Source organism: Tigriopus californicus, chromosome 7 (assembly GCF_007210705.1).
Source record: "Tigriopus californicus strain San Diego chromosome 7, Tcal_SD_v2.1, whole genome shotgun sequence".
NCBI classification, from domain to species: Eukaryota; Metazoa; Arthropoda; class Copepoda; order Harpacticoida; family Harpacticidae; genus Tigriopus; species Tigriopus californicus.
The window spans coordinates 7,212,888-7,237,632 of NC_081446.1; the positions used below are offsets into that span (position 1 = coordinate 7,212,888).

At 46.0% G+C, this 24,745-nt stretch overlaps 4 protein-coding genes across 6 annotated transcripts in view; 2 read left to right on the top strand and 2 right to left on the bottom strand.

Moving 5' to 3' along the window:
- The window catches only part of LOC131882890 (uncharacterized), a 57,333-nt gene extending 45,480 nt beyond the window's left edge, over positions 1-11,853 (top strand). For both annotated transcript variants that reach the window (XM_059230172.1, XM_059230175.1), the window contains 5 exons: positions 5,673-6,028; positions 6,537-6,963; positions 7,094-7,665; positions 7,812-8,288; positions 11,350-11,853. In XM_059230172.1, the coding sequence (XP_059086155.1) occupies positions 5,673-6,028; positions 6,537-6,963; positions 7,094-7,665; positions 7,812-8,288; positions 11,350-11,427 (1,910 nt within the window). In that variant the 3' untranslated portion in view covers positions 11,428-11,853. The remainder of the gene's footprint in view (positions 1-5,672; positions 6,029-6,536; positions 6,964-7,093; positions 7,666-7,811; positions 8,289-11,349) is intronic.
- Positions 11,854-11,989: 136 nt separating this feature from the next.
- Positions 11,990-14,621, bottom strand: LOC131882892 (DNA-binding protein SMUBP-2-like). The gene has a single exon (XM_059230178.1). It carries the CDS (start codon positions 14,469-14,471, stop codon positions 12,156-12,158), a length of 2,316 nt encoding a protein of 771 aa, XP_059086161.1. The 5' UTR covers positions 14,472-14,621; the 3' UTR covers positions 11,990-12,155.
- A 1,336-nt stretch (positions 14,622-15,957) lies between these two features.
- LOC131882891 (uncharacterized) lies at positions 15,958-19,314 on the bottom strand. 2 transcript variants are annotated; one of them, XM_059230176.1, is made up of 5 exons: positions 18,770-19,314; positions 18,217-18,626; positions 17,571-18,150; positions 17,200-17,506; positions 15,958-17,130 (listed from the first exon to the last, which is right to left on the bottom strand). In XM_059230176.1, exons 1-5 carry the CDS (start codon positions 19,023-19,025, stop codon positions 16,254-16,256), a joined length of 2,430 nt encoding a protein of 809 aa, XP_059086159.1. In that variant the 5' UTR covers positions 19,026-19,314; the 3' UTR covers positions 15,958-16,253. The 2 variants fall into 2 exon arrangements, with proteins under 2 accessions (XP_059086159.1, XP_059086160.1); XM_059230177.1 differs by having other exon boundaries at positions 18,217-18,552; positions 18,770-18,909.
- Positions 19,315-23,089: 3,775 nt separating this feature from the next.
- LOC131883652 (phosphate carrier protein, mitochondrial-like) lies at positions 23,090-24,739 on the top strand. Its single transcript, XM_059231165.1, has 3 exons — positions 23,090-23,249; positions 23,511-23,812; positions 23,890-24,739. Exons 2-3 carry the CDS (start codon positions 23,552-23,554, stop codon positions 24,703-24,705), a joined length of 1,077 nt encoding a protein of 358 aa, XP_059087148.1. The 5' UTR covers positions 23,090-23,249; positions 23,511-23,551; the 3' UTR covers positions 24,706-24,739.
- The last annotated feature ends 6 nt before the right edge of the window (positions 24,740-24,745 follow it).

Here is a 24,745-nt window from a genome sequence, read left to right on the forward strand (position 1 = left end):
CTCCTGTTCCTCCTGTGCTTTCTGTTCCTCCTCAGTCCAGGTCTCGTTTCAAGCACCCACCACCTTGCTCAGAGTAGAAGAAAATGCAATTACTTAAAATTAATGGGGTTGAATTTCCCGTTTTACTCGCAATTTGAAATTGGTCACAAAGTGGAGCATAATCGGGGATCGGGTGTAGTAAATTTGGTAAGTAAATTTTGAACTCTGCCTCGGGCGAGGATTGGAATTTGAATTGGGGTCCTATTTCGAGCACGAAAAGGAAGGATGTTTCATCATTGGATCGTTTCAGGCTACGAAGATACGAACCAGCTTGGAAGAACCAAGAGCTTCCTGTAACCTTTCAGGGCTAAAGATTTCAAATATCGAGCATAATCTCTTTTCAAATAGCAATGCTTTTACTGTACAATGTGCGCCGGTTCATTGCTGTCTCACATGGAAGAGTCAATTTGTTTTCTAGGAACCCTAATAAGACTAAAATGTCTTGAGTTGAGTCGATAACATTCATTTAGCTCTGCTCAAGATCCTGTAACTCTCCTCGCTAGAGCTTCAGAAGGAAGTAGGAAAATTATGCACGATCAATCGAGTGAGCAATCGAAAAGCGACTGGGTCATTAGGGCCTCATCTTCCCAATGCCATTATGACATTTTGAGTTACCAATGAAGACGTATCATATGCATTTTGAGGATCAAAATCAATCCTGAGAACAGAAAAAAAGAACTCTGGGATTCAGGTTTGGCTCGTTCAATGCAAGTACCCCATGAGCTCCCGATTTTTTGCCTTTTTCTGAACACAATCTGCTTACGTAATGCTTGCACCTTGCAATGAAATAGTAATCCATGACATGCAACAATTGCAAGCTGTTATAACAAAAGTTGTACACTGACCGACCAGGCTTTTATTTGGACCGTTTCATTGATAATGTGGGCCGTGCCACTTCGTGAGTGGTACGAAAAGAGGGGGAAAAGAAATCCTAATAATGTAAATGTGTTGGTCCTATCTGAGTCATTTGCCGAGAGCCCAACCAGACAAGCGTACAAAAAATGACATTCATTAATCAGAAGGGATTTTTTTACGAATCCCAACCAAAGTAGTCTGGGGCCCAACGGCCCACCCATTGCCATCCTCTTGTAATCTTATCCCATAGTGCACCATGGCGAGTGAGTAGGTTTCATTGTATGAAGGTTTCAGTCTCAACTTGTCCCACCAATAACCACGACTACTTACCATTTGCTCGTCCCTCTCGTCTTCTACCATTACTGCTTTACATTCTCTTCTTTCTCCTGTTAAAACGTACTCGGAAGCTCTACTTTACTTATGTACACACTTAAACCCTAACTCGACCAGCTCTGTCATTGACGCCATCTCCCACCACAGAGCTACTGTAACTTCTAGTCACTTCGTCATCTCGGTGGATCAGATGAGGAGCCTCTCTCGCCCAAAGAATGGTTCAGCGGTTTCCTATCGGTTAATCTAGCCACGGCTATACATCTAGTGCAGTCATGGGAAACCTTGACTGGATCAATACTGTGGCCGTGAACATAGTCAGATCATGGTGGATGAGGCACAAGGTGTACAGAGCAGAATAACCACCGTCTTGGACGTACTTACTCGTAGGTCTACGAGTAAGTGAGATGAAATAGGAAATCGAATGTACAAAATCCTCCAACATGCTATTCATAAATATGGCCCGGAGGTTTTTCTTGCGAACTTTCTTACCGCTACTGGGAATGGCCCTAATTTGTCCTGAACACGTTAAAAAGGCAACAATTGGAAGAATCAAGCAAAGTGGCTTAGTTTTAGCTTGAAAGATTCAATATAAATACAATATTTGCAACATAAATAGTGTTCTTTTAGACATGTTCTGATTTGAATCATGTCTCCAAATGGTTGGAAGTGAAAAGGCCCAACAGCATGCTGGTGGGCAAAGTTTTTGAAAAAATCAAGTTATATGCCACGATATAGCAGATGGTCTGAAAGAGGCGAAAACAGTTAAAAATTAAATTGAACAAATCTAGAAAACATTGAACGATTGATTTTGACCGGATTTAGAACGCAGCCAAAATCTCTCAGAAACCTAAATGTCCCTGATGACGTCTAAGCATAGTCTGGTAATAAGGTCTGTGCGCTCTTTCTAATCAGGCCCAATAGAAATCGAGTGGTAGGAGGCATTGAGGGTGGTACGTTGGGATCCCTTCTTGTTTGTTTCAGACCCCATGAATGCCCATGAGTAGTGGTGTATTGTAAATGGATTGGGTCGGTCTGTCTCATGAGAAGGAAAGATCGGGAGCTGAATCAGGTCAAGATTGTTTGTTCAATGTCAATAAAAGTGCATGTTCCTACGTACTACATTCATTAACATGGTAGACTTTGGCTGACTGGGCTCGGTCGTCCTTGACTGGGGATTAGAGACAAAGACAACCTTCTTCAAGGGGTTTAACGAGACTAATTTGAAAAGCAAGCCTCCCATCATCTGCGGGAAATGACTAATGATGCAGTTTGAAAGACACAAAAGAAATAACTTCTAATGGGGATTAATTTAGTTAGTGCAAACGCCAATCAATGAACAGATTCTTAGAGCCCTACATAGTAGAAGAGGTTCGATCGTTCCTCACTCCTATGCTTTATTGAAGGCATTGGGGTGGGGCAAGTGCGACATCAGATTAGGAGAGGTGTTGCTGGTATTCTAATAATGCGTTTCCTACATCCAAAAATAACCCAACATGCTTTGAAGCAACAAACTGACGTAAGTAGTTGCACATTGTGTGGATTACTACTGGCCAACTCTGATTATTTCTTGAACCAAGCACTTAATCGTGGCTTCCACGATTATGCTGTCGCATTGGACTCAAAGGGACAATTTGTCGATGGAAGCGGTTAGCAATGTTTCCACTTCTTAAAGGAGAGAGTGGATCGCTTTGGCTCTCCAAGGGGCTTGAAATGTGAATATTCTTATTTTTACTTGCCGTGCACATGATCAATACCAAAGGAGTATTCCATGCAATATTTTGCAAAAAGTGCAATTGGCAAAGGCTGAGGCGCATCCCAACAATCTAATGTTTGTCGAACGAAATAAAAGTTGCAGCTGTAGCTCTGAGATGATTTCTCCTGCCTCTTTCTTGACTTTCACAATTTTCACAATTTCAGTGGGTTTTGCTGCTGGAATATTGTACGTGTTTGCTCGAAAGCTCTTCTTCATGGAAACCTTTGCCCATTGTTTGCTCTGAGTTATGACCCTCACTTTTTAAGTCGGTCAATAAATGATCACTTTCAAGAGGTGTCTGCAGAATATATTTCATTCGACCATTATACACGCTGACACATTATTACCAAGTTGTTGTGTGACAAGAATTACCAAACATTGACTGACATTGTTGCTATTTTGCTCTCCTTGGGCTTGCTGTCTCAAGGCTCAATTTTTTCATTAAGGTAGTTCAGACCCAGATTTGAAACACAATTCGACCTCCCTCACTTCACGACACACGTAGCCATCGGGACATTGGGAATTCTGGTTGCAAACTGAAAATGAGCCACCAATGTGAGACATGTTTGATGGTGAATCTAATCCGTCATTTTGGTGAAAATAGAATCCACTTACGTGTGACAATGTAAGCGCTTCGATCCTCCACAATGAATTCGTCCAAGGGCAAGATGAGAGCCTCGCCGTCGCCTTGTAAGCCCTCTTCGTTCATAGGCATCACCACAGCCTTTACAAAGTGATCGCTTTCGGTGCCTGAGGGATCCAGCAAAAAGAGGAAAACAATGAAACACGCGCACCCACGTACTACGCATTAGTAGGCATTGCTCTGGCCCTTGCTGCTCTTGTAGCTACTGCTGCTGCTGCTGTTGTTGCTGCTGCTCCCTCATTGGAGACTCGAGCGAGAGACAAGGTTTGACTAGGCCCATGTAAGCATGGGCACGTCAAAAGAAGCAACCATTCAAGATTGGAACAATGCCATTTAGAACGTCAAATCATTTGAATTTCAGTATCTCAAAATCGCCTTCACATACTGGCATACGCTTGGTGCATCGCTAAGATGTAGGGGAGGAACAAATCGGATGGATCAAAACCCGCAATTGGGACATGAGTTAAAACTTTAGTAGCCCTTTTCGGCTCCGCATGGCTAGAGATCACTTGTTTCGCTAATCAGGTCAACCCCGAGCGGCTTCTGCGGTCTTATCGCCTAGTTTCCGTTCCATGTTTGGCTTGACTCGTTTTTTACCGAAACTTGAAATTTCAAACGTTCCTTTTGAAGGCGATGAAACTTTTAGATGGTACGTTGAAAAGTTTCTTCCAAGTTTGCCATTATTACACAATGGGCGGAAAGAAAAACCCAGCCACTGAATATGAATGGCAAAATAAGAAAATGAGGTTTGACCGAAAATCTTACCCGCCGTCAGATTTGGCACCCAGACCAAAAGAAGGGAAAACAATACACACTGAAGCTGGAGAAGGGCCATTTTGTGGTGCTGTCACACGAATTGTGAGAATTGTGACAAATAGCTTAGCCCTTCAGGCTTTTATAGAGAGCTTACTCCGGAGCACTGGCCAATGAGAGCTTGACACAAACTTGGTGAAGTTCGTGTTTTATGATGGAATGACTTCAAACTCAAGTCCAGGTGTCCATCTGCCTTCGGCATCATCATCATCATCATCTTTGTTTGAGCTGTCCAGTCTTTTGAAAGTATGATCCTTCCATGTGTTTGGAAGGTCAAGACACTTGCCAACACTCGGGTTTGAATGTGGAAAAAGTGACGTCAGCTTACTTTCGCACATATATGTTACAGGGATAGAAGTGTGCCAAAACGGTTGTAAATCCTTAGGAAATATCTGCTTAAAATTAGTCCAAAATGATTTCGCCTGAAGAAACGAGAAGAACAAAAAGGAGAAGCGAAGAAAGAGGGACACTCACACTTATATCATACCAATTGCTTCGCTCTACACAGTCCCATTAACTACTATTCTCATACCCACTTGAAGAGGATAGAAATTGAGAAAAAGTTTGACGACCTGAAAGGAACAAGTGGAAAAAGACCCTGCGTAGATTCATTTCGAACATTGAATTGGGAGAGTCTCCACTCTTGGAGAACGATACCAAAGACTATTGTACGCAATTCCTCCACAAAGTCCACTAATGAACTAAACCCATTGTTTTTGCTCCAGTTAGCTCTTTGGCTAGGTAGGTATTTTCCCCACGGTCGAGACGCTGAAATCACTTTCAGAGTAAGAATACCGAGGAACGATCCAAAAAGCTTTGACTCCGATCTCATTCAAACTTTCTTGATCCTTCCGATAAGACTGTGCAGCCCTAGCTACGACGACTAGGTTTCATCAAATCAAATTCAGCCCGGCTATGCATGGCCCCATATGGCGGAATCGTTCAATCTGCAGCATCTCCAAGCTCAACTTGAGATAGCGACTCTTCGTTTTACGTCCACAAAACGAGGCACGTGCTCTCATGCTGTACGAGTATGTAGTGTGCTAGATTGGTTAGCCCTGAGTGTGCACGAAAAGCCCGACAAGCAACGACCAGTATACATTTGTAGTAGCATCGTTCAATTGGGGAGGGATCATTGTTGGCCTGTTTCCTCCGACCCTTGCTCCAGCCCGCTAACCAACTAGCCAGCCTGTCCACATGTTCCATTTTTGGTCTTGATCTCCTTCCCCACTTCAGGCAAGCCCGACCCCGTCAAAGATTGCGCAGTCACAAACAAAACCTTCTCATCGATCTTCATCGAGTGCAAACCGGGCTACAACGGCGGACTTCAGCAATATTTCATCATTGAAGTGTTCCCCATGTCAGCCATCGACACAAATACCTTGAGCCAGCACAATCATCAGGGGACAACGTCCGAGAGTACCTCCCCGGTGACCACGTCGTCCATGACCGAGACCAAGATGGCCTCAAGCCAAGGCCGACTCACATCGCCCATTTCGACGGTGAAGAATATACACTTCCCCCAGTTCTCCGTCGAAGGCTTGAACGCAGGGACAGCTTTTGGCATTGTGGTCTACGCCCAGAACTCGAAGGTGAGACTCATTATGCAAAATCCTCGAATCCTCGAAAAGCCTTCCACCGATGCCCAACACGCAGATGTTCCCGTGTGTGCTACGTACGTGTGTGCGTGTGAATGGTAAATGGCAGTAGCAAATGCTGCAAAGTTGTTGTGGCCTTTCCCACATTCTTGAGCCTGGCTTTGCCCCCGGCATCACGGCATCAATTCAGCTGGTATCATTGCCACTGTGTACACTCACCACAGAAAAATTGAGAACGTACATGTACTGAAAAGTTCATTCAGTTGAGGCTGTACGTATTTGGACGATCGCACACAATTGTACCAGTATAAATGGTACGAATAGATCGTACGTGAGGGGGGATTGGTCTTTTTCCTCCGTTTTCCCTTTGAAAATGAAAACATCTTGGCCTCATTGATTAAGTTTTAATGTCGCTCCCAAACACACACACACACACATTCCTAGCTATTCCTTGCATTCATCTACCTACTACTACTATCTCATTCATTGGGTGTCTTTGTAGGGGGATAGCGAGAAAGTTGTGCTCAGGGCTTTCACATTGAAGAATGACCATGGTCATCAGTTGGACCAGCCCGAGGCCAAATTGGGGATGGATAACCAGCGCCAACAACGACAGGTGTATCCGGTGGTGTGGATTGTGGGTCTCGTGGCTACCATTATGGCTCTGGTTATCATACTCCTGGGATTCGTGATACACACTCGGTGCTTCACCTTTCGCGGAGCCCCGAGAAATGGAGGAACTTCTTCCAGATCTGGAGCCCACCTTGTAAAGGATCATAAACAGGGACCAGGGGGAGGATCGTCCAACAAGAAGCAGAAGAGGAAAGGCAAAGGCGCGTGGAAAAATGGCACTATGAAATTCCCCTATCAAGAGCAGAAGGAACAGAGCCACCAGCTTCTCCATACCAACAACTCTCTCAACCATCACGGTAAGTGATTTGTTCTTCAGTTACTTATTTAGATTATAGCAAATGCGGTTAGGGAACGAGACCAGAGAGTTCTCGTTTCAAAGGAATCCCTGAGTAGGTTCTTGATGTTGGGATGGATCCTACATTCCAGATCCGTTACTATCAGATGCCAGGGAAACTTCTGCCGTGGACGGTGGGGCATTCCACGTAGATTCGTCTTCAGGGGGTCTTGCGAGTCAATCTTCCACTCAACAGCCAGTGTTCAGCCAGAAAGATGGCACCCTCATTCCGAAGCATCTTTCTTACCACCATCACCACCACCCGCATCAGTACCCACGACACCAACAACACCAACAACACCAACAACATCAGCAACCACCACATCAGCACCAGCATGCGCCTCCGCACTTAATGTCACCCATGTGTTTATCCGTGTCCGGGAAATACCTAACCAATCCGCGAGGCTCTGTGTGCTTGGAGGATCAGCCTCGTCGGCATGATAAGAATAAGGCCCTGATGTCTTATCTTCACTACACGACGTTGCCGCGGAATAGCTCAGCTCTCTATCATGCCAATCCAGGGTCAAGCCAGGACAGTCAAACGCCGTTACTCTATCCACGGCCACCTTCAACGACGTCATCTCACCACCCGTCGCATTCTCAGCATGGAATGGGCCCACTTCGAACGGTCGAGGACCGACCAAGAACTAGCACTTCTGATCAGGTAAGGTCCTTTGTTTGTCCATGTGGGTAGACTTAAAGATGCTGAATTCAGGGTCCCTTACGTAAGGAGGAACTTGAATATTGCGGGGAGGAGAGAGGGGGGCATGTTAATAGTTTTTTCCCTAACCCTGGTTCCTGTTTTCCCAGGATATGGAAGTCAATTATGTGGAGCTCTCACTCCCCAATTCCCAGACGGGTTACGTCCGAAGTAATCATGCCGCCAACCAAGGTTTCGACCAAGTTATGCCTCCTAATTCATCGAGCTTTTCCACCACCTCTTCAACGTTTCGGCCCTCTTGTCAAACTTCACCGAGGGACGTCATGGATCTTCTTCCCCCCGAGGTGATGGACCCCGGGCAGCCTGTAGTTTACGCTACCATTAATCATTCTGCGTCGGCGTCGTCGGCTCTGGGGGCTCCATCGTCCCCGGGTGGCAACGTGGGCAATAATGACCGGACTCGGGATGGAACAGCCGCCTCCGCTGCCGGCGGTCCCGCCACCGCCCCCTCCTCGTCTTCCTCCTCCTCTTCCGTTTTGCCACCGCCTGTTCCCCCGGAGTTCGCAGATCCACCTGTTTTCACTTCCACCGACCAACCACCATCCGGTTCCAATAATCAAGACGAGGTAAACTTCAAAGTGTGGGGGGGATACGCTTTTTTTCTAATATACTGTATAGGCTTTTTTTCTCTTATGCAAACACTACGATAAAGATGAAACACCCTGTAGGACCCTTACAGGTCGAGGGAGAAGTCATTAACAAGGTAGAGGTAATGGCTAACATGCTTGGAGATCAGTTCTCTAGTATTTTCAACTCCAGAGAATTTAGGAGCAACAGCTCATTGTTCTAATGATGAGTATGTTGAGATTGGCAAAACAAGTCAAGTTGAGCTATTAAACGATCTTTTAGTCACAGATCAAGATGCTTTGGAGGCCATCTCGTACTTGATCCGTTGCATTTTGGATCAGGGCAAGTTTCCATTTTCTATAAAGTTGCCTCATGTTGTCCGAATCTTTAAAGAGGGAGATGAGTCGCTCCCCAGTAACTATAGGCCGATTTCTCTCACTTCGAATATTACGAAAAGGTGTTTGAGAAGATCATGAAGTCCAAACTTGTAGAGCTTCTTGAAGTCCATGATGTCCTTCCTCCTAGCCAGCACGGGTTCTGAGCACATTTTAGCACGGTTACCCAACTGGTTGAGCACTTAGAGCAGGTCATTGAAGGACTGGAAAGATTCGAGTCAGTTGATGTTGTCTATCTTGATTTTGCCAAGGCCTTTGATAAAGTAGATCATGGCCTTTTGTTGAATAGACTTCATGACATTGGGATCGAAGGAATGGTTCTCAATTGGATAAGAAGCTTTATTCAGGATGGGAAGCAAATTGTTAAGATCGAGGGATCCCTTAGCGACATACATGTCAAGTCAGGTGTTCCCCAGGGCTCCATCTTATAACATTCGTTGCCCCGCTTCAAAAGCTTAGTATTACTGCCAGCCGCTCTTCTTATGCTGACGATACAAAGTTAGGTCCTGGTAGGAATGGCTAAGATTGCACTAGCCTTGCAAAGGACCTAGAAAGAGTCTACTCTTGGGTTACTGAGAGTGATATGACCCTGAACGGAATGAAATTCCGCTCAATGACTTTCGGGTCAACTCCTTTGAATACTCCACTCGTTGATAATGGAGGTAAAGATATTGAGCACGTCTCATCTATGAAAGATTTGGGTGTAGTCCTCCGAAGTAATGGAAAGTTCGATGAGCATATCCAGTTGAAGGTGGGTAAGGCTTTTCAAATGTGTGGTTGGATATATCGCACGTTTAAGTCCAGAGACAGCATCACGATGCTAACTTTGTACAAGTCGATTGTCCAGCCACATCTTGACTATGCTTCACCCATTTGGGCTCCAATGAGTTCAGCAGGTTTGCAAAAGGTTGAACAAGTCCAAAGATGTTTCACTAGGAAACATAAAGGATGGAGAGAGCTTTCATGTTGGGAGAGACAAGAAAAGTTGGGACTGTACAGTGTTCAGAGAAGGTGCGAAAGGTGTCTGATACTATACGTTTTCAAAAGCATTCATGAGCTTAATGAATGAAACCATTAGGTGATTCCTATTTTTCTTACCGCGGGGAGATGAAATAGTGTCACAGGGCCGGTCGGGCACCCATAGGCGGCTTGGACTAGCTTGAGCCGTTACATGTATTTTTTCCCTTTTTTTTGCCCTACCGTGGCCCTGACCATGAACATAATCGTTCATCGTATGATCAAAAAGTAAACTCTTTGGCACACTTTTCATCCAAAAAAAGTAGTGATTACTTGTTTGAAAAAAAATGTGAGCGTCAAGTACGATAAATGTGTTAAATCGAGGGAACCGATCATGAGAGTAAGTGTGGCTTTGCCCCTGCGATAGTACGAGCCACAGAGGAGCGGCCAGTAGATTTAACGACATATACTTAAAAAGCAGATATTTGGCTCACGGGTGAGTAATTGATTTTTTTTAAATGAAACACATGCCAAAGAGTTTATTCTTTGATTCAAAACTATAGGAATCACCTAACCTTTAAAGATCATTCCTCATTGTAGTGTAGTTTTGAGAGCACCTTCAAACCCTCAAGTACCCAGGCTAGTTAAAACAATGAAGTCCAACTCTATTCTTTCTTGGGCTCCTTCATTGTTTAATTTCTAATGTCTAATGTCCGTAGGGAATATTATTGATTATTGATCCGGTTGTGTCTTTCAAGTCAGACTTGGACAAATTCTTAAGTAGCATTCCAGATCAACCCTACATTCATGGACTAGCTCGGTATGCCAACACAAATTCTTTGGTAGACCAAATATTATATTAAGATTGAAAGGTAATAAATAGACGAATTATAATCTTTCATTTTAATAGCACTGGGGTTTACAGTTCCTGTAGCGGTTAGAACAGTTTAAAGAAAAGAATTATTCGGGCATCGTTTTCTCCTAACAGTTTTTGATGTAATCGCTTTAGAATTTAAAGAAAGAAGTAAAGTTTTAGTAAGGAAACTGCTTCACATTCTCTGGTTTGTCTGACATGATTGTTCCGTAAAAGCTTTTTTCCAATGATTGTTGGGTACGAAAGAATTTAGAGGTTCCTTCGAAAAAAGACTAATACAGAAAACTAAACTAGTTCCTAGCGGTTACCTTGACTTAAAAAAAAAAAAAATTCTCTAATGCAACCAACCCTACGAAAGTTGAATTATGAACATAATTAACACTCGGACCAGTTAGCCTTGTTGATGTTAGGTCTTTACATGAGGGGTGGTAGCCAATCTGGACAAAATCTGTGAAGGATTGTTTATCACACTAGAAATTCCTTACTGTAATAGCTTTAGAGAATAGTTATTACTACTAATTTTATCTTGGACAAGATTGAATTTCACGCCCTCACGGGAAAGCAAAATATACATTTGGGCGCAATGTGGCAATTCGCCACCTATCTTGCCTATTTCCAATCTAAATGATTAAAGAGTAACTTATTTCCCATTCGATGCTTTCAGTATTTTGGATAACAAAACCACCTGGTCAATGTTCCATGGCCACATTGACTCGTGTGGAATTTTGACGAACTCTTATTATACTCAATCTTGAGGCAACCATTTTCAATTCATTTTAGACCGTATTCGTATTCGTATTCTGAATATCTGCTGAATTCTCTATCTAATTGCAGCTATTCAATGGAGCAGGTGGCCCGACCTCTCTTTCACTGCCTTTGGCGTCGTCCTCCACAAATTTGACCCGGTTTTAGACACCAGGCTGACAACCCCAGCGTTGAATTAACATTTAAGTGCCATCCATCGGAAGAACGAACAGCCATGCCGCTCGTTGCGGTGGCCTCTTCGCCCATGATGAATGTCGCATCATGCGTTCGCACCTCCCGGGCATCAAAACTCCCCCCCCCCCGGAACATGGACCATCAACCTTGGCGGAACAGGCACCAATAGCTCAACACGATTTTGTGCCAAATGTTATTAGAGATCTTTGGTAATGTGGATGTACCGTCAAACCGTGCAGTTTTACACCGCCGCATGTGAATTTTCTCATCTGTGATACTTCTCTCGCGACTTTGTTTTCCATTCCTTTTCAAATGTATATTGGATGTGCGGACTAGAAACGCCTCAGACATTTTCTCGAGGAAACACCGTGGATTGAAGGGGTTTCAGGTCGCTTGACATCGATAGCAATCATCTTCGCTACATAACAATACCGTTCGTTGTGCTGGGTAAATTGTAGCACCACTACGGAAACCTTGGAACATACTGCTACACGTACTATTTACGATATTACCAATAAAACAAATCTTCAGCCAATCCAGACATATTGTGCATCTTTCTTGTACATAAGCACAGACATCTGTACGCACAATACTTGCAAACAATCATTTTTTGGCTTTCTTGGTCGTTTTCTTTTCCTCACACCCTTGAAATGAACAAACAGAAGGTAACTTTGAGACCATTATTCCTGCATGGAGCGTCTCTATAAAATGTCCCGCACGGGTAAAAGTGCATTCTTGTCCTCACAAAACGAGATGAAATTGGCTAGAGCAGGATCAATCTTAAGCGTGCTCGCGTCGCCCACCAAAATGCAGGCTCGTTTGGCTCGGGTTATGGACACATTAACTCGCCGTGATTCCCGGAGAAAGCCAACGTCATGCTCAGCATTTGATCTGACGAAAGACATGATGATCAGCTCTTTTTCGCGACCTTGATAGCCATCCACAGTGCGAATCTCAATCTTTTGACGCCGTTTGTTGGTCCAAATCAAGCTCCGCAAAAGCATCACCTGGTTCCAATAGGGTGTGATGATCCCAATATCATAGGGATCCACTTTTAAGCTCAGGTACTTGCGCACAAGTTGATCGACCAGCGCAGCTTCCTCCCGATTCAGTATCGACGAGTTCTCGTCGTCCTCAGCCAAATCCGTGAGCTTCGTTTCATGCCTGTCTTGTCGCGAGGATGTGTCGATAAACAATAACGGCGTGGATGTTTCCGTTGTAGACCTGACATGAGGTAGATCTTCGAGCAATTGATTGGCCACAGAGGCGTGGGAGAGGACCTGATTGTGGTAGAACTCTTGCGAGCTCCATTGGGCGATCAAGGCATTCGATCGATACTGAGTGTTCAGGAAGTTCACGTTCTGGGGCGCAAATTTGATTAACCGCTCAAATAAGCTCTGCACCGGATATCTTTTCGTTACATCTAACGAGTAATAGATGGGTGGCAATTGCATATGATCGCCGGATAAGATCAGTCTGGCTTTACAGGTTAGAAATGGCAACACAATTTCATCGGGCACGAATCCAGCTTCATCTATGCAAACCAAGTTGAATTTGCCTTGCCACACTCGGGAGAAGATGGGAAATCTTAGCGCGGACAAATTGGTAGCCACCACAATCCGGGCCTGTCGGATCGCCGCATCTTGCACGAGCCGAAATTCACGGTCTCGAGCCTGAACCAGTTTTTTCTCTTGGGCCAAGAGCTTTCCTAGGCCTTTTTCCCCGCGAGGATGCGAGAGAATGGCACTCCTTACATTGGCCAAGTTCTTGACCACAGTCTGAAAGTTCCCATTTTCATGGAGGTTGACCGCCAGGTATCGGGTGAGAGCGCGCACTGTTACTCGGAGGTCCATGCCAATCCGGACCAAGGCGCCTTGATCACTGGGGCCCCATCTACTTTCCGGCCAATATTTCAACAAAGCCATGGTGATAGCATCACAGGCAGTATGGCTGGGGGCCAGTACTAAGACTTTGTCACCGTTGGCCACGGCTGACAACACAGCCGCGGCTAAAGTGGTGGTCTTACCCGTGCCAGGTGGGCCGTGGATCACACTCAGGTGGGGGTGACGGTCACAGTGCTGCACTGCGGCCCGTTTGGAGGCATCCAATTCAGGATGGAAGAAATGAGACGGGGGGGTGGCGGCAGCCGAACCGGTCTCGCGAATGAGCTCGGGAAGCAAGGGCAGGTCGAGTTGAGTTCGGACGCCGGGCTGTGAGCGCAAACGGGACAGGGCCTGGATTTGCAAACCGTAAATGCCCAACTCGCTCCGCCGAATGAGAAATACCTGGAGACGACCGGTGTCAGAATCAAGAGAAACCCGTGGACCTTGATCCTTGGCGTACACGGGCGTCAAAGCCTGCGTCAAAAAATTATCGAATGACTCGACTTGGACATAGATATGCTGGTCTTCCACATGGCTGATCACCACGTTGACAGACCGCCAAGCCGGAAATCGACCATCGGACCTGGGATGGCGAAAGAACGCTCCGCAATGAGAGTCCGGATCAACGTCGGAATTGGCCGGCGCAACCGGAGGAGGACCGCCCTCGTCCCACACGAGTTCCATCAGGACGCCCGCTCGTAGCCGGGCCGGCTCCCAAGAGGTGTGGCGAACCAAACGCAGTACGACCCGTCCTTCGTAAGTGAAAGCGTGGTAGTCTGGATCCACGTGCAAGTCAAAGAGGGCCTCCCCGCGGAAGAACAATTCCCGGGCGGTCAAGCCGTGCTTGTGACGCGTCTCGCGATCTTGAACGGCTATCATTTCGCGTCGAGCCCGATCAAAGCACGCCCGGAGGTGGTCGCGCAACGTGCTCTCGGCCCCTAGGACTGGACGAGAACGAGGCCCACCGGAGATCCGCTCAGCTCGACCCTGACCCGAGTACAAGGCGGCCGTAGGATTGGAGGCAGTCCAAAGAGCGTGGGTGGGAGCCAGCCGGATCAGACCGGTTCGACCTCGTGGCCCATAGCGAGAACACTGCCGGGCGGGCCATTGCCAGGGCTGTACTACTTGAGCCATTGAGGATTGGATAGGTGGTAATCAATCAATGACAGATTGAGGGGAGTGAGCCCGGGAATAATCCCGCCTCTGGGAAACCAAGATTGGGTCCAGGTTAACTTCAGTTTTTTTCCTTTTTGTTGTTGTTGTTCTGCCTCAATTGTTTGGGTCTCTCAATGATTTTCTCGGGTGTTTTGCCCAGAGGTTTCGTTATTCGAGTCCAGCGTTTTTTGAAGTTCGTTGGTCAAGAGTTTTCCATTGAATTTAATGACTAGTCATACACCTATTTCGTTTTTCTATGATGCTTGCTCGAATGTTTGCCAAATCATTCCACTCATGTTTTTAATGTTCAAATCATACACTTTAATGTGTTCTAATTCTAGTTATTTATTTATATACAAACCAGCATTGCAAACTTAAACAAACATCGTTCAATTCAGTAAACGGAAACACAAGTGTATTTTGAATGTTCAGAAGTTAAATCCAAGCTACAGTCAGGATATTGGGTTGGTGGGCATTTTTAGCTGAAATTTGTAATAGTTGAGCAGGTCCTTGTCAAATATTTAAAGATACTTTTTAATACATTTTGCCGCTCTAAACTATGCTATTTTACATTTTTGAACAGTACCAACCACGTTTTCCACTAAAATAAAGTGTTTCTCCTGGTTTTCTGACAATAAACGTATCTTTAAAAGCCAAAACATTTATCTACCAACATTTGAAGAAATCATCGTTTGAAGAGCGATTCATAGATGTGGGAAATGAAGCATTTTTGAACTTTATCAATTGGGCAAGATGTTCCTCTTAAAAATAACTCAAACAAAAAGATGAAGTCCAAAAAGACTCATCCAACAGTAATATTCTTGCAACATATACATGACATTGTTTTATAAATGAAGCTAAAGTTTAGCATGTAATAAGAATGCAATAGCTATCCCAGTTTTGAACATTTCTTGCCAACCATGCACTGGTGGGGAGGCATTAATTAGAACCTGCATATATATAGAAGTTGAGAAATTCCCCTTATATAAAATATTCTTTTGGGATGTTAAAAGTATATGGTAAATGTTTGAAAGACTTATTTTACTTTTGGCACCATCAATGAGCTATTTTTTACAATAAAATATACGTTTCAAGTAAATTTGTCTATAGCCTTGTGTTTTTAAAGTTTCACATTTTTTGGACCCTTTTGGGTTTTATTTTTGGACACCAAATTGTCCAAAAATAAAATGCCCAACCTGACACGAGTTTTTTAAACGCTCGTACCTTTGAGTTAAAGCTTGGACGTAACCCAGAATGAGCATCATCTTTACACTTTGGCGAGTGTATTTTCAAAACAATTAACGTCCAAGCCCCCAACTCCGAGATTGTGCAACGTCCCACCTCAAGACGCACAACTAACCTATTCACATGTGGGAAAAAGCATTTCACAAGCCCAAGCTTGAAAGACCTCCCCCATCTTAAAATAACTCCAGTAACAGGAAGGATTTTTGCAGAAAAGTAAATATAAAGTCGGTGGAATGCATTTATTGGCTTCTCAATAACTTGAGGATTGCTTCCTAAATCAACCTTAGAGCCAACGATGCTTCAGTACCGAGAGTACTTCGACTCTTCATACAATTTTATCGTGTGCCCTGAATGTCAATCCCTTACCCGTCCTCCATATTCCAAACCTACAATTTACCTTGCCACATTACGAAGGAACATTGGCAACACTTGTTTTTCGAGCCTGTGATCCTCCTGAAATAATAGGTCTCGTCGTCGAAGGGTTGTTGAGCAAGCTATGGTGGCTTCTATAATATATTAGTTGTGTTTATCGTCACATTGCTTTAATCCTTGGGCACAAGTTTCCACGGTTCTGAGTGCGTCCTCAATGAGTAACCGTGTTTCCGAGTTATCCATGACTTGTCCCGAATTGATTGCTGGCTTGACCATTTGAATGAAACGTTGACATTCTTGAACCAAGGAGGATAGATCATACTCATCTTGATTGGAAGCAGTTGTTTCTAAGGATTTCTTGGCAGGAGTTGGTTTCTCTCCCATAGGAATGCACCCGCTAATGGTGCTGGATTTGAAATGCGAACTTACGTTGGCAAACCTATCAAATTTGAACGAATTTTGATCCACCATCGTCTTGATTTGGTAAAAGCATGGGGACAGCCGTGTTACATCCATTTGAGGATCTTTCTCATTCATCTGGCTCCAATATCGTTCCAAGAGTCGATATAACGCCGCAATGAAAAAATTTACATGACCGGGCGAATCAAAAGCCGGTGGGGAGGCGTTGAAGTGCTGAATCACTTTAAGACACAGGCACTCGATTTCCAGGTGGGTCTTCTCATCACACTCACTTACAATGGCCAAAGCCGAGAGCAACAACTCGAATTGCGACAAACTCGTGCAATAGGATTGAGCATGGTCCAAAACGGCGAGACTGGCGTCTAAGATCGACGATCGCACTTTGGTGGATAAGTTGGGCAGGCAGCGAAGAGCGATTAAGTGTCGTGGGTCCTTGGCGAGGGCGTACTCTCCTTCCAACTCATTTATTGCTTTTCTATTGAGAAACGCCCCCAATCGCCGCACAGTCATTGGAACCATGGGAAAGGTGTGGAACTGGCTGTTAAGGGCGATCTCGAGTAAAAGGCACACGTGGCTTTGGCAAATATCTGGAGGAGCAAATCTTAAAAGAAAGCGAGCACCATGTACTATATGGGTCAACCATTAAACGATCCAAGAAAGTGATACCAACCGAACAAGGAAGCTCCAGATGTCCAGGGTCAGCCTGATTTTCCAATACTGGTCCAAATTTGACTGGACTGGGCTCGTGTTTAGGATGGTATGCATCAAAACGCTTTCCACGACTCGAAACTCTCGCTCTGTCATGGTTGTGATGAAAGATTGGACTCGGAGAAGCACGTGGACATAGACTGATTCGGTGGATGCCTCGCCTGTTGGACTGCGTGAAGGGGCATTGAACGGCGAAAAATCGTGAAGTTTTTCAAATGACTCGCCGCACAAGTTGGACCATGTCAACCACGAGTTCAACAGATTGGTGTCTATCATTTACGGAGAGCTTATGAGTGCCACAAACGTCTTTTCTGTCGCCTTCACAGTACTTACTTTCGTCAGTGAACCAGGCGGGTCGGGCGTCTTCCTCGATTTGAGCCATTAAGAGGAGTATCTCAGCGCCCACGAGTAGGTAATTAAAGAACACGCCGCCCTTACTCGCCAATGGAGGACCCGCGATCATGCACCGGACGAAATCGGGATCGTGCATCAAACTCTTCAGAGCCGACTGAATCCAGCCGGGCAAATCCACGGCCAGTTTCTGCTTCTCGGCATTGGGTAAAGGACGGACGCTGGAAACGCGCAGAGTGATACAATCGGCGATGAGCGCGACGATCGCTTCAAAATTACCACCCCATTGACCGTGAAATAACGTGGCTAGTTTGTCAATGACTTTGAAGGCAAAAATGACCATGGTCAACTCGGGACATTTAGGCCCGGGATCAGCTACGAAGGCCGCCACCTGAGTGACGAGCTGACTGGCTTGTCCCGCCAATTTCGGCCAAAGAGCCAACACATCTTCAGGGGCGCAGAGGGGCGGGGGTAGGCGCTGCGTGAGCTCCATCATGACCGACACGGTTTTGCCAAAAGTAATGAAATCCAAGGGCAGCATGAGCTGAGCGCATTGGGCCACCTACGATCAGAGCAATCATAAGTTGGAAACTTGACGGCCACGCTTTCAGTTTCCCAACGGACCTACCTGGGCGACCAGACGTGACAAATGATCCATGGCTGGAGGGTCAGCCTCTGGGCCTGTCAGGGTCCAGGCGGGCAATGACTGGAGCCAGATGGTCCAAAGACGTTTGGCGGCGACAAAGAGTTGCCGCAAGGCGCTTTCCGCGGTGTTCCAAGCGCCCGCATACGCCTCAGGGGCTCGCTCGCAGTGGATGAAGACAGTAACCACGAGGGGAGCCAGGCCCAAGGGGGCGCTCATGATCGAGCCCGAGGCCAACGGGGTGCCAATCAGAGGCTGAACATCGACCAAGATGTTCTGGGCCTGCCATAATAGAGCCAGACAGTCGTCGACTTGGTGGTCCTGGAGGCGGTTTAAAGCCGAGCTCAGATAATGATCCAACATGGCACGGGCACCCCTTAAGGCCGCGCCCAGCACTAAACCCAATCCCCCCCAGACAAATTTCCGCCATCAAACTGTGTTTTTCGAACCGTGCTCAATCATGTCTATTATTTGACCCACCCCCCCGAACGAACGGCGCATTAGCCAACGGGAATGGAGGCGGGTCGAGGTGTCTCACCTGAGGCTAAAGATGGGCTATCGGGGAGCGGGTCCGATTTTAGGACGTGTGGCCAAACATGGCGGGCCAAATCCCGCAAGAGTCGGCTCCCTCCTTGGGCCGGCGTGTCGGGCGTGGTGAAAACCCGCTGGACTTGGGTCAAGTAGGCCGGCGCTCGAGCGCGAATCTGATCTGAATCTGCCTGGCTGTCCCAGGCCCAGTCGGTGGGCTGGCCAGCGTGGGACGAGGCTAACAGGGTCGGATCGGGGGTCTCCATGTATGTCTGGACCGTCTGGACGGATGACAAAGAGGGCAGCAGGATGGCTGAGAGCTGGAAAGGCTGGCTGGCCCGCTCCGTCCGGGGTGTGGGTAACTATGAGGCACTCGCGGGATCCCTCTCACTCCCGATAGGTCGGTACCAGTTGGACAGTTGAACAGTTGGACCTGGATTCAATGTCGGGATCCACGGCAGGATGGATGGATTGGATGGTGGCGGCTGAATCATGGATGAAGGACCTGAAGGACCTGAAGGACCTGAAGGACCGTGGGGTTACATTCAAATCCGGTTCGGCCCCATTTCAAGCAGGCTTGCCAGATTTTTAGAAACTTATTCCCCCATTTTCACATTCTATTGCGCCAAATTCCACTGAATTCCGCCACATTTGGACAAATCTGCTTACTTAAAAATGGAACACTATTATGATCAATGTTTCATGACTAGGGCTCTAAAATGATCACTAAAAATTTTTTTTTAAAAAAAAAATATCTTTAAGCATGTTTGAAAGGAACAGAGCATGTGAAATGGCAAATTGGAACAAATTTTGCAAAATTTGGTGCTACTTTTGACCTAATTTCAAAGACCATATAAAATGAAACTAGACGAAATATAACCTTTCATTTTGATAGTATTGAGGATTATTTCCCTGTAGCGCTTAGAAAAGCCGGTAAAGCAAATCAATAAAACATGACCAAAGGTTTCAAGAACTTTCAAAATCTTCAAAGATCAAAAGTCCTCTTGTCTCCTAGTTTGGACCCCTAAATTGATACCACAAACCATACAGGTTTCTAAATCAAATTTGGTCCCTCTCATTTCTTTATCTCAACTCTCCCTCAGGATGAAGAGACCTGGACTAAAATGAAAGAATTTAATATTTGCTCTTTTATATGTGAATTATTGGGATGCTAGTTGCATCGTAGGGAAAAGCTTGAGCTGGATTTAGTTATTGTGTGAAAGCACTTTGAGTCAAGGCTTGAACTAAAAAGAATTCCACCCAAAACCAACCCACACATACACCACCGGGCAAATTGCAATGAACTCTGATCCATTCCATTCCATATACCTTTGCAACAAAACAATGACGTTTCATTCAACTAAGCTGAATTTAGATAAGTAAGGTCAAAAACATGTTCAACTCAAAATGAAAGCAACAACTAAAACTTGCGATATTACCATGCCTTTTCTACAAGTTCCTTCAGGTTTCATTCCGTCATATTCCGCCACATTTGTGGCTTACCGCCAATTGAAATTTAACGCCGCAAACGACTTTTTCATTCCGCCACTTTTGAGTTATTTGGCGGTGAATTCAGCCACCTGGCAACCCTGGTCAAGCCTCAACATTTCTGAGTAGGGATGAGCGAGACGGGAAAAAGTCTGACCAATTGCACAAAAGCCTAGTTTATGCTAATGAATGCTTGTTGGATGACCCAACAAATGTTACATTGCCTTTTTTTTAGCACACTCACTTAGGCTCTCAACTAAAAATAGCTGAAATAGCTTTCACTATCAAGTTCAAAACCTTAACTAAAGAATACCCAGGTTAATTGATATGTTCCAAATTCGCCGGAACTTCTCCCCTGCTACGGTCTGAGAATAAAATGCTTCTGATAAAGCCCAGGGTCCACAATTTTTTTCGTGGTTTTGGCTTAACCATCACCACATTTCATTTTCAAAATCCAGCTGACCCCCCAAAACTTGGGTATTGCATGCTCAACATTAAATCAGGAACATCGATGCATTAGAGAAAACTCTTTCAATTGAGAAACTGGGGCAATTTTTCCTCTCGCCATAGCCTGACTTTTTGAGAACTTACAGAAGATTTTTGTATAACATTGGGTACTGTTTCTTGTTTTTTTAGTACCTCTCCTGTATTGAAAAGTGCCTCAATGATCTTCCAAAAAAATTTGCTGACAAGCAAACATGTGATTGGATATATTGCACATTAAGTCCATAGATAGTATTTTTTTGGTTGGGGGTGCTATGGTCAGAGGGTGTATCTTGCCTGGCCAGCAAAGCCAGCCATCACATCATCCATGTCCAAATTCTGATAGGCAATCTCAAGTCCGGTATCAGTTTTGGTTCTCCATCTCTGGGTGTAGCTAACGTCTAAAAGTTTCCTTCAGAAGGGTTGGGAAGGAGATTCGAACCAGGGACCTTTCCTATAATAGGAAACTGCGCTTACGACTACACCATGTCTCCTCCTTACAATGCTAACTCTGTACAATTTGATTGTGCTGTCATATCTTGAATATAGCTTGCCATTGTTGCTCCAATTAGTTGTTTGCAAAAGGTCAAACTGGTCCAATGATGCCAGGAACCCTAAAGGAATGACAGAGTACTTGTGTATGGAGAGGCTAGAATGGTAGGGACTGTACAGTATTCAGAGAAGGTATGAAAGGTATCTGTTACTGTCAATTTTCAAAAGCATCCATGAGCTTTGTCCTAACGTGACTGTCAAGACTTCTGCATTTCTTATCTTATTACTTTTATTCAAAAAGCGGCTCTACATGGATATGATGAAGAACAGGTCAATTTAGCCTGAAGCTTGTTTGCTGTTCATATTTCTAGAATTTTGTGGTTAGGCCCACATTCAAATATATGCTCAGAATTGCTAAAATGAATTTGTGAAGAATTGACGTCAATTCAGTATTTTAACATCTATTCTAATCACTGAAGTGTTGGCACAATATCCACTCTATAACCCTCCACTGCAATAACCAATATTTTCATCATCTACCTCTACCCAACTGTTTATGTACCATTTATAATTCCCTTCCTCACTTTTTTCATGTGCACTGAACCAACTCTAGTTATCTCTGTTGGGGCATCACAATCTAGCCAACTATTCTATTATTCTGACGAATTCCTTTCTTTTATCCTTGTAACGGGTTTTGTATATGGTTTTATACATACCGTTCTATATATTTTACAATGTGACATGACCAAGAGTCAAAATTAAGGTTACTATCTTTATTTCTAAAAAAAAAATCTTCGGCCGAAATTTAGCCTAGAAATTGAAGCTGAATCTAATGTCCAATGTTGCCCAAATTATTTTTGGGCCTAATCCGACTCATACTTAAATCAGCTCGCCCGCCTCATGCCTAGTCAAAAGAAGATGAGCTGGGGATACTGGGCACCATGAGAATTTTTTTTCAATTGTGATTCATTTAGCGGCTGACATGACAGTCACTTCCTTCTAATTCACTAACAAAATGCCATAAAACTGATTTGATCCAATATTGGCGATGTTGGTCATTGTTGTTCTTTATCACTTTTGGCATGAACCCTTTGACAGATTCCGAAGATGGAGGCCAGATGAGAGGGTGGCCATGGGCGAGTACAAGTTGGCGGGTTTTCAACACTAAACTAGGCCAAAATTTAAAACCTGAAGCGTCTGATTGAGGCCATTCTTTGTTAGATCTGAAGCAGACGTTCTGGAGACCTTTGGGTATGCCGCAGGCCTACCCATGGTCGTTGATCGTCATTTAACCGACGGCCGGCCGTAGCCAGGTTACTGAATTTTTGACCTGACTAATGTGCAATGAATTATGGGACCTATATCAAACCCTAAATCGAGGTTAATGAGATACACAGCCACACCAGTCTCCCCAATCGGGGACTATGAGTTCCACCCTGGCGAGCCACAGGCCACCCTGAATTAACCCAACATGGCCCTGTCGAGGGATCCTCACATTCCAAGGTGATCGAAACTGGCTAGAGATGAACAAGGCGCCCAGCAGTAACTTTGCTAAACTTCAAAAAACATGCCTTGAAATAATGGCTGGGGTTTCTTCAAAGCTATTCAAGTGATCCATCAAACCAAAGCAGGCCCAGAGAGGCCTGTGCGGGGCTACATGGGGTTGGCTTTTATGATGTTCCATGGGATTGATTGAACTATTGGTCGCCCTGAAAGAGGGCCGTCGCCGCCGGCTGATGGGTGAGCTGTGAGCGCTGCGAGGTTGGCGCAGGCAGGTGGGGTGCTGTGGAGTCAGGCCAGCTGACTGCTTGTCTGCATGCACGTGGTGTGTGTGATTGCTGCCCTGTTAGCCTGTTTCTGAGTGTATGTAGCGTATGTACTTTTCTTAAGTGTCGTTCCCTCTGCGCCTGAGTCCCTCCTTACTTTCCTGACTGGTCGGATTCATCTGACTTGTCTCATTTCTCTCGCTCCCTGGAAGGAAACCACCCGCATCCATCCATCCATCCTTCCATCCTTCCTTCATCTCGGTGAGCCTTTGTTTGTCCTTAGTCACCAGGTCCAAAAGGGTGGGCGTGCTCGGTCCAAATCCCCCGTTCCATCCCAGCTCAGCAGGCCGCCGCCATGTTGGATAGGTCCGGACCCGCTGGGGCGGGCTTTCAATTTGACCTCGACCTGCTTGAGATGGGCGGGTTGGAGGAGGAGGAGGAGGAGGAGGATGATATGTAGTTTCTCACGTCTACGTAGTTCGAAGTCAAGTTCATGGTTCTCTCTTGTTGGGTTTCTTGCAGTTGGCGCGGTTTCCGATTGATTGATTGATTGCTTGTCCAACATGACCATCTCCAACGTCAACAAATCCGTCAACCTCTTTCCCGGCCCCATGGTGCCCGCCCACGGCGGCGAGCCGGCCCCGGCCCCCGGCCTGACTTCCAGTGGGCGGAGTTTCCTGGCCGCGGCTGAAGCCGAGCCCAAATACTCTTGCGAGTTCGGGAGCTCCAAATATTTTGCTCTGTGCGGTTTGGGCGGTATCCTGTCCTGCGGCATCACGCACACGGCCGTCACACCGCTGGATTTAGTCAAGTGTCGATTGCAGGTGAGACTCGTACACGCCCCCATTAAGGCCCGGAGTTGCTTATTGTCCGAGTGTCACCTTGCTTTGGCTCGTTCCAGGTCAACAAGGAGAAGTACCAAAACTTGGGCAAGGGCTTCAAGCTCACGTATGCCGAAGGGGGTGCGGGTGGTCTATTCTTGGGCTGGGCCCCCACTGCTCTGGGTTACTCGGCCCAGGGACTGTGCAAGTTCGGCTTCTACGAAGTCTTCAAGAACTTGTACTCCAACATGATCGGGGAGGAGAACACCTACCTTTACCGCACCTCGCTCTACTTGGCCGCCTCGGCCTCGGCCGAGTTCTTCGCCGACATTGCCCTCTCCCCCATGGAGAGTGTGAAGGTGCGTATTCAGACCAGCCAGGTGGGCACCTTCCCCACCACATTGCGCGAAGCCGCCCCCAAAATCATGAAGGAGGAAGGCCTAAACGGCTTCTACAAGTCGCTAGCCCCGCTCTGGGGTCGCCAGATTCCCTACACCATGATGAAGTTTGCCTGCTTCGAGCGCACCGTCGAGGCCCTCTACGAGCACGTGGTGCCCAAGCCCCGCGCCGAATGCTCCAAGTCTGAGCAGTTGGTGGTCACCTTCGCCGCCGGTTACATTGCCGGTGTGTTCTGCGCTATTGTGTCCCATCCGGCAGACACCATCGTGTCCTACATGAACAAGGCTCAAGGGTCGTCCATGGGTGACGCGGCTCGCGCTTTGGGCTTCAGCGGGATGTGGGGTGGCCTGGGGCCTAGGATTATCATGATCGGTACCCTCACCGCCCTCCAATGGTTTATCTACGATGGTGTGAAAGTGGCTTTGGCCTTGCCCCGTCCCCCGCCCCCTCAGATGCCCGAGTCCTTGAGGCTCAAGCTCGAAGCGGCCCAAAAATAATTTCGACCCATTGGGCGGCGAGTGGGGAGTTGGGGGGGGG

What these genes read in the sequence shown, in the direction of transcription:
- LOC131882892 (XM_059230178.1), bottom strand. Translation starts at nt 14,471, where the DNA reads ATGGCTCAAGTAGTACAGCCCTGGCAATGGCCCGCCCGGCAGTGTTCT.
- LOC131883652 (XM_059231165.1), top strand. Translation starts at nt 23,552, where the DNA reads ATGACCATCTCCAACGTCAACAAATCCGTCAACCTCTTTCCCGGCCCC. An exon ending in TAGTCAAGTGTCGATTGCAG is followed by an intron (nt 23,813 to 23,889) that starts GTGAGACTCGTA and finishes GGCTCGTTCCAG; the next exon opens with GTCAACAAGGAGAAGTACCA.
- LOC131882891 (XM_059230176.1), bottom strand. Translation starts at nt 19,025, where the DNA reads ATGGAGACCCCCGATCCGACCCTGTTAGCCTCGTCCCACGCTGGCCAG. An exon ending in TAGCCCATCTTTAGCCTCAG is followed by an intron (nt 18,627 to 18,769) that starts GTGAGACACCTC and finishes GATTGGGTTTAG; the next exon opens with TGCTGGGCGCGGCCTTAAGG. An exon ending in CGCCTGGTTCACTGACGAAA is followed by an intron (nt 17,507 to 17,570) that starts GTAAGTACTGTG and finishes CGTAAATGATAG; the next exon opens with ACACCAATCTGTTGAACTCG.